Consider the following 7372-nt stretch of genomic DNA (forward strand, 5'->3'; position numbering starts at 1 on the left):
ACTCACATAGTTAAGGGGCAAAGCCACGTCTAGAACCCAAGTCTTTGAGTCTTTAACTCAAGATTATTTTCACTACATGGAGATCTAATTATTTGTGTTCCTTTTCTCTATTGTATTCTTATGTTTTTTCAGGAGGCTCATCCTTCTCAATTCTTTTACTGTTGTTACCATCATCTTTGGCATCATAATCAACATCATCACTTCAGCTGTTCCCACAGCACCCCCCCACAGTGCCAGTGGGTACTCCATAACCATTACTGACAGCACAGCTTCTTAACCCTTTTTTCTCTATGCCAAATGATTACGTTTATCGCCCTGTAAACATCAATCGTCTTCAAGACTCAAGGTGACCAGAGTGGGTAGAATGAAAGCAGCATTGTTACTGATGCAAGAAACCCAATGCTGTATTTCAAAGGTCCAAATACAACTTGCTGTACTGAAACAGCAGGAAAGCTGGGAATATACTGGCCACAGTAGCAGGGAAGTTGACCCAGCTCTTGCCTATTAAAAATCACAGGAACCTCTTTCTCAGTGGCCGGGTCTTGCGCCTAGGCGCAGACGGGTAAGCGGAGCCAACGTGCCAGTGGCCCGCAGCTGGGTTTGTCGCAAAACTTACGTGACCCCGCGGAGACCCTTTGAGAAATCTCGTCTCCACCAAGAGCTGAAGCTGATCGGCGAGTGTGGGCTCCGGAACAAACGTGAGGTCTGGAGGGTCAAATTTACCCTGGCCAAGATCCGCAAGGCCGCCCGGGAACTGCTGACGCTTGCTGAGAAGGACCCACGGCGTCTGTTCCAAGGCAAGGCCCTGCTGCGGCGGCGGGTCCGCACTGGGGTGCTGGATGAGGGCAAGATGAAGCTGGATTACATCCTGGGCCTGCAGATCGAGGATTTCTTAGAGAGACGCCTACAGACCCAAGTCTTCCAGCTGGGCTTGGCCAAGTCCATCCACCAGGCTCGCGTGCTGACCCGCCAGCGCCCTATCAGGGTCCGCAAGCAGGTGGTGACCATCCCGTCCTTCATGGTCCGCCTGGACTTCTCCCTGCGCTCTCGCTATGGGGGTGGCCGCCTGGGCCGCGTGAAGAGGAAGAACGCCAAGCAGGGCCAGGGTGGGGCCGCGGCTGGAGACGACGAGGAGGGGATTAAGCCCACCTTTCTCTCCTGGGCTGCTGGATTGTCTAGTTTTCCTGCCAAATAAACAGGATCAGCGCTTTAAAAAAAAAAAAAAAAATCACAGGAACCATTGAGGGTGAGGCTGCTGGATTTCAGAAGGGCTGTTAATTGCTTACACCTTGACCTACCCTCGCTGTAATGCACCGTGCAGCAATGAACTCCCGACTCTAGCTGGGCCAATCTGACTTGCTAATGGCAACTTAGAATTGAGGCCAAGAAACACGGTGCCTTGTCTGGTAGGGGCTAGAATTGTGAAGTGATGTAAGGCTAGGCCAGATGGTCACGCCTGGTGAAGCTCAGAAAGAATGAAGGAGAACCTCACAGGAGCAGAGATGAGAGACGCCCAAAAAACAAACAGCAGCTATGGGTCCTCACTCCCACTCCAGCTCCCATCTTTTTGTGGTCTATACAAAACCCAGTATCTACAAAAGCCTTTCTTTTTTCTGGTTGACTTGAACTAATTGAGTGGGTTGCTTTCGCAACCAAGAAGTCTTCACTAAGACCCTCCCCTTCTCCACAGAGCTGAGAGATGAACCAGGCAGCTGCGCACAGTTGGAAGGTCAGGGAGAGGGTTGCCAAGAACTTAAAGATATTGTTTCCTTCTCTGTAGGAGATGGTGCTTGTCAGTCTGTGATTTTCTGTGAATCAGATCTCACAATCACAGATATGCCTCTCTGTCCCCACCTCCCCACTGCAGATAAACATAGCAACCGTTGCCAACCTTCACCTTCACTGAACTTCATTTCCTCTCTTGCACTTGAGCCTAGAGGAGACAGAAACAAGCTCAAAGCCTTGTTAATGTGAGTCTGCCAGGCATGGTGGTGCAGGCCTGTGATCCCAGCTACTCAGGAGGCTGAGGGAGGAGGATCCCTTGAGCCCAGGAGTTCAAGGCTACAATGAGCTATGATCACACCACTGCACTCCAGCCTGGATGACAGAGTGAGAGTGAAAACAAAACAAACAGCCTTGTTAAGGTGAATCTAACTGGGCTTTGACTTACCTTCTCTTTTTTGGGAGGTAGAAGGTTTTTGGAAGGTAGAAGGATGCGTTGCAATGATTCCCCAGCTTCATTCACTAGCACACCACGTTCACGATTTTTGACATTTCCACACATCAGTTGTACTATTATTTTCTTAATTAGACTTTATTATTTTCTTATCTTCGCCTATGACATTTTTGAATGAAACCATGGCTTTGCAATACATATTATATTTTTTCACATATACATTAAAATGCAAAACTATTAAAATAATTGTTTTTTACCACCTAAGATCATTTTATGTGTACCACCTTAGGAAACAATGCCATACAGGCTTTGGAATCAGGCAGGCCTGTTCAGGTAATACTTGTATGTCCTTGGGCAAGACACACTCTCTAACCTCCAATTGGGTCATAATAATTGTGTGTTCCTTAGGATTTTGGTGAGAGCTAGATGGGTCAATTTGTGTGTGTGTGTGTTGTGTGTCTGTGTGTGTAGATGTGCGTCTCACTATATTGCTCAGGCTGGTCTCGAACTCCTGGGCTCAAATGGTCCTCCTGCCTCGACCTTCCAAGTACTGGAATTAAAGACGTGAGCCACTGCACCCAGCCCTACATGGGATGATTTAAACACCGTGTTTCAACTGCCTGGCGTATGCGTAACACCTAGTAAGTACTCAGTCAATGTTAACCATTGTTGTTGTTCCTGCACTCTCTCTTTCTTCACTTGGTCTGTTTCTCTTTATTTCCTTTCTTGCCTTTTTGGTCTGTTTGAAACAGGAACCAGCATGAAATGGGTTTGCTTACTGGAGTCTATGGAATTTATATACAGCTCTCAGGGACCAGGACAGACAGGTAAGTGTGCAGCGCCTGCTAGGTCCGGGTGTGTATAATAGAACCTAACGATGTGACTTATTATCCCATCATGCTTATGTGGTTGAGATAATAACATTGTTTCTATAGAACCTGCTTTAAAGGTTCATGGACATTATCTAGCTCATCTCTATGAAGTGTGGACAAGTGTTATCTTCCTCATTTTTCAGGTGGAGAAATCAAGACCCCAGTAGAGGGCTGACCCAGTTACTCAGCAATGCTGTGGCAGAAACACACAAAAGAGTCCGTGGCTTCACAGGCCAAGATGTTGTCTTAGCGCAGCACTACCCATGTTGACGTGGAAGGTGGTAATGGAAGTGAGCAAAAAACTGATCCATGCACAGATAAATTGGTGAATACTGGATTAAACAAAGTTAAAATAGGTGGGTTTTTTTTTTCTGTAGGATTTCTCAGTCTTTCATAAGATAATATGCATGATGATTCTCCAAGAGAAAGAGAGAGCATACATCATTTTCCAAATCTGACCACTAAGTGTACCCACTTAGGAACTCTGACGATAGTGTTCCTCAGAGCACGAGTTTGGGAAATAGTGTCTTAGTTGATCATACTGGCTTGAAAGCTACTTTTCTGATGTCTTTATGTTATAAAAGAAAAGCTGCTTTTGGAATGCTCAAGCAAAACCAAAACCAAAAACAAATCCTATGTCTGAAATCATCCTACCCCTGTATCACCCTAGCCCCACCCTGGGAACTAAGATTCCATTCCTGTGTCACCTGTTGCTGCATGCCTGGGGAACTGCCTGCCTTTGATCACATGCTTACTAATGTGTAATATTTTAACTCTATTTGGTTTTTAAGTTACTTTATTTTATTTTTGAGATGGAGTTTCACTCTTGTTGCCCGGGCTGGAATACAACGGTGCTATCTCGGCTCATTGCAACCTCCACCTCCCGGGTTCAAGCGATTCTCCTGCCTCAGCTTCTCAAGTAGCTGGGATTACAAGCGCACACCACAATACCCGGCTAATTTTGTATTTTTAGTAGTTTTCTCCATGTGGGTCAGGCTGGTCTTGAACTCCTGACCTCAGGTGATCTACCCGCCTTGGCCTCCCAAAGTGCTGGGATTACAGGCGTGAGCCACTGCCCCCCGCCAAGTTATTTTTTTAATTTGTAATTTTTCTTTTTTTTTAATTTTGAGATTAAAAACTTAAAATAATACAAGAAAATAGTCACTTCTAATTTTAAAATGAAAGTATTAATAGAAAGTTAGTGTTAGGAGAAATGTCGTATTATACAAAAAGGACGCCAAGTCCTGCAGAGGCCAGATCACATGGCAGGACAATAGCATACCCACAAATAGAAGAGAAGTATCCTGTCTCCTGGTACAGACTGTTTTTCACTAGTGAAGTGTTCCTTTGCTTTGATTTATAGATGAGGTGTATTGCTGAGCCATTTGAATGATCTTGACTCTGTGTTTCTCATTTAGATATTTAATATAAAATACTGTGTGGGAAGAAAAGGAAGTCATGGAAGCATCTGTTTTACAAATATGAAGTAGACACAAAGGTTTATTTCCGCAGACAGCACTCCTTTATTATACCCATGTGAGAGGTCAGCACCAATCCCACGTCACAGGCTCACCCTGCTCACACTGGGCTTGGATGTGGCACAGTGGCCATGCTAAGGACTGACGAGCAGGTCTCTCCTGCGGTAGAGGTCCCCTTGCTGTAGGAGAAAGGAGGCACCGTCAGTGCAGAGGACCTGAAAAGGAGATGATGTGATGGAGGATTCACATCGTATCACTTCTGTTTTCTGAAGAGGTTTGAGATGGCTTAAAAGGAAGAACATGCATATCAGAATTGGTTTGTTGTTGTTGTTTGTTTTGTTTTGTTTTTGTTTTTGTTTGAGACAGAGTCTCACTTTGTTGCCCAGGCTGGAGTGCAGTGGTGCCATCTCGGCTCACTTCAACCTCTGCCTCCCGGGTTCAAGCAATTCTCTTGCCTCAGCCTCCCGAGTAGCTGGGATTACAGGCATCTGCCACCACGCCCAGCTAATTTTTGTATTTTTGATAGAGATGGGGTTTCACCATGTTGGCCAGGCTGGTCTCGATCTCCTGACCTCAGGCAATCTGCCCATCTCTGCCTCCCAAAGTGCTGGGATTACAGGCATGAGCCACCATGCCCAGCCAATTCCAGAGACTTTAATCACAAAAGTCTAAAAAGAATGAGGATAATATAAGACTCAGCACTGTCCATTCAAAATGAACAAATGTTAACACTTAGTCATATGTTCTCTAGACCTTAAAAATAAAAAGAAGGAATGAAACATTACAGATAAAGTTGAAGTCTCTGTGTCAATGTGATGGGCTAGCTATGCTACAGCAACAAACATATACTCCCAAAATTTCAGTGGCTTAAGGAGACAGAGGTCCATTTCTCAGTCATGCCTCACGTTCACTGTGGCTCATTTGGAAACTGTTGTACACTGTCTTCACTCGAGGACCCAGGGGATGAAGTGGACTGAAACACGGAAATCTGAAACATTGATGATCACTGCAGCAAAGGGAAGAGCTCGGCAAACGGTGCGTATCATTCTTAGATCTTCCACCCAAAAGTGACACTTCCAGTTACATTTTATTGGCCACAGTAAGTCATATGGTTGTGCCTAACTTCAAAGAATGTAAGGACATATAATCCTACCATGTACTGGAAGGAAATCCAGAAGATTCTTTTCTTTTTTTTTTTTTTGAGATGGAGTCTTGCTGTCGCCAGGCTGGAGTGCGATGGCGCGATCTCGGCTCATTGCAACCTCCACCTCCCGGGTTCAGGCGATTCCCCTGTCTCGGCCTCCTGAGTAGCTGTGACTACAGGCACACGCCACCATGCATGGCTAATTTTTTTTTTTTTTTGTATTTTAATAGAGACAGGGTTTCACCGTGTTGGCCAGGATGGTCTCGATCTCCTGACCTTGTGATCCGTCCGCCTCGGCCTCCCGAAGTGCTGGGATTACAGGCGTGAGCCACTGCGCCTGGCCAGAAAGATTCTTAAAGAGAATCTAATGACTTCCCTCTCCCGCTAGAAGAAGCCACATGAATGTGATGTGTATCTAAACCCTATTTTATATTTTCACTACAAATACACTGTAATATACGGTATTCATTTGCATATTTTATAAAATATTTGTTATGGGATCATCCTTTTATAATGTTGTACCATTTTGAGTCAATATTTTATTTTCAGGATTTATCAATGCTGAATCATACAGATCTAGTTCACTGATTTAAACTATTATATAGAATATTCCACCCAACACAGTACATTAGAAATATACTGTGTTGGGAGGCCGAGGCGGGCGGATCACGAGGTCAGGAGATCGAGACCATCCTGGCGAACACGGTGAAACCCCGTCTCTACTAAAAATACAAAAAAATTAGCCGGGCGAGGTGGCGGCGCCTGTAGTCCCAGCTACTCGTGAGGCTGAGGCAGGAGAATGGCGTGAACCTGGGAGGCGGAGCTTGCGGTGAGCTGAGATCACGCCAGTGCACTCCAGCCTGGGCAACTGAGTGAGACTCCATCTCAAAAAAATAATAATAATAATAAATAAACAAATAGAAATATACTGTGATTTATTTGTCTATTCTCCTACAAATGAACAAAGTATTTCCAATTTTTTTTTTTTTTTTTTTTTTGAGATGGAGTTTCACCCTGTTGCCCAGGCTGGAGTGCAGTGACGCAATCTTGGCTCACTGTAACCTCCACCTCCCAGGTTCAAGTGATTCTCCTGCCTCAGCCTCCCGAGTAGCTAGGACTACAGGTGTGCACCACTACACCTGCCTAATTTTTTTTGTATCTTTAGTAGAGATGGGATTTCACCATGTTGACCAGGCTGGTCTTGATCTCCTGACCTCGTGATCCGCCGACCTCAGCCTCCCAAAGTGCTGGGATTACAGGCATGAGCCACCATGTCCGGCCTCCAATTTTTTTTATTATTACTAGTAGTGAGGCATTATAAATATGTTTGGGAGATTCCCTTGCGGTTTTTCTTAACTGGGTTTAACAAGACAAACTCTAATGTCATAATGCAACCACTGTATGTAATAATTAACTTTTCTCCTGTGTATCTAGAATGATACTAGTTATGTACCATCCTTGGGAGAGTTGAGGAAAATAATCATTCAAATAATTTTCTGTTTTCTATGGTTCAGAAGAAGAATCTCAGTTGAGAAAAGCTGATTTGAATATGACCTAGAAGTGGATTGCAAGGTCTTAGACTAGGGACATTTTCAAGTTTTCTAGATGTGGTCAAGTTATTCTCACAAATGACCTTGTCCTTTACGCTTCGGCCAGATGAGCATGAGCGTTCTCACTTTCATACCTCTTTGCCAACACGTGC

General features: G+C 44.7%; 1 protein-coding gene and 1 long non-coding RNA gene across 2 annotated transcripts; both read left to right on the plus strand.

Annotated features, from left to right (window-relative positions):
• Positions 1 to 290: 290 nt before the first annotated feature.
• LOC117090931 (40S ribosomal protein S9-like) lies at positions 291 to 1228 on the plus strand. The gene is made up of 2 exons (XM_033223505.1): positions 291 to 317; positions 518 to 1228. Exons 1-2 carry the CDS (start codon positions 291 to 293, stop codon positions 1193 to 1195), a joined length of 705 nt encoding a protein of 234 aa, XP_033079396.1. The 3' UTR covers positions 1196 to 1228.
• Positions 1229 to 2456: 1228 nt separating this feature from the next.
• LOC117090729 lies at positions 2457 to 5527 on the plus strand. Its single transcript, XR_004440116.1, has 4 exons — positions 2457 to 2817; positions 2929 to 3003; positions 3192 to 3404; positions 5390 to 5527. It is a non-coding gene; the product is annotated as an uncharacterized LOC117090729 (long non-coding RNA).
• The last annotated feature ends 1845 nt before the right edge of the window (positions 5528 to 7372 follow it).

The sequence above is a fragment of the Trachypithecus francoisi genome, unplaced genomic scaffold (genome assembly GCF_009764315.1).
Source record: "Trachypithecus francoisi isolate TF-2019V2 unplaced genomic scaffold, Tfra_2.0 Lachesis_group11, whole genome shotgun sequence".
Classification (NCBI taxonomy): Eukaryota; Metazoa; Chordata; class Mammalia; order Primates; family Cercopithecidae; genus Trachypithecus; species Trachypithecus francoisi.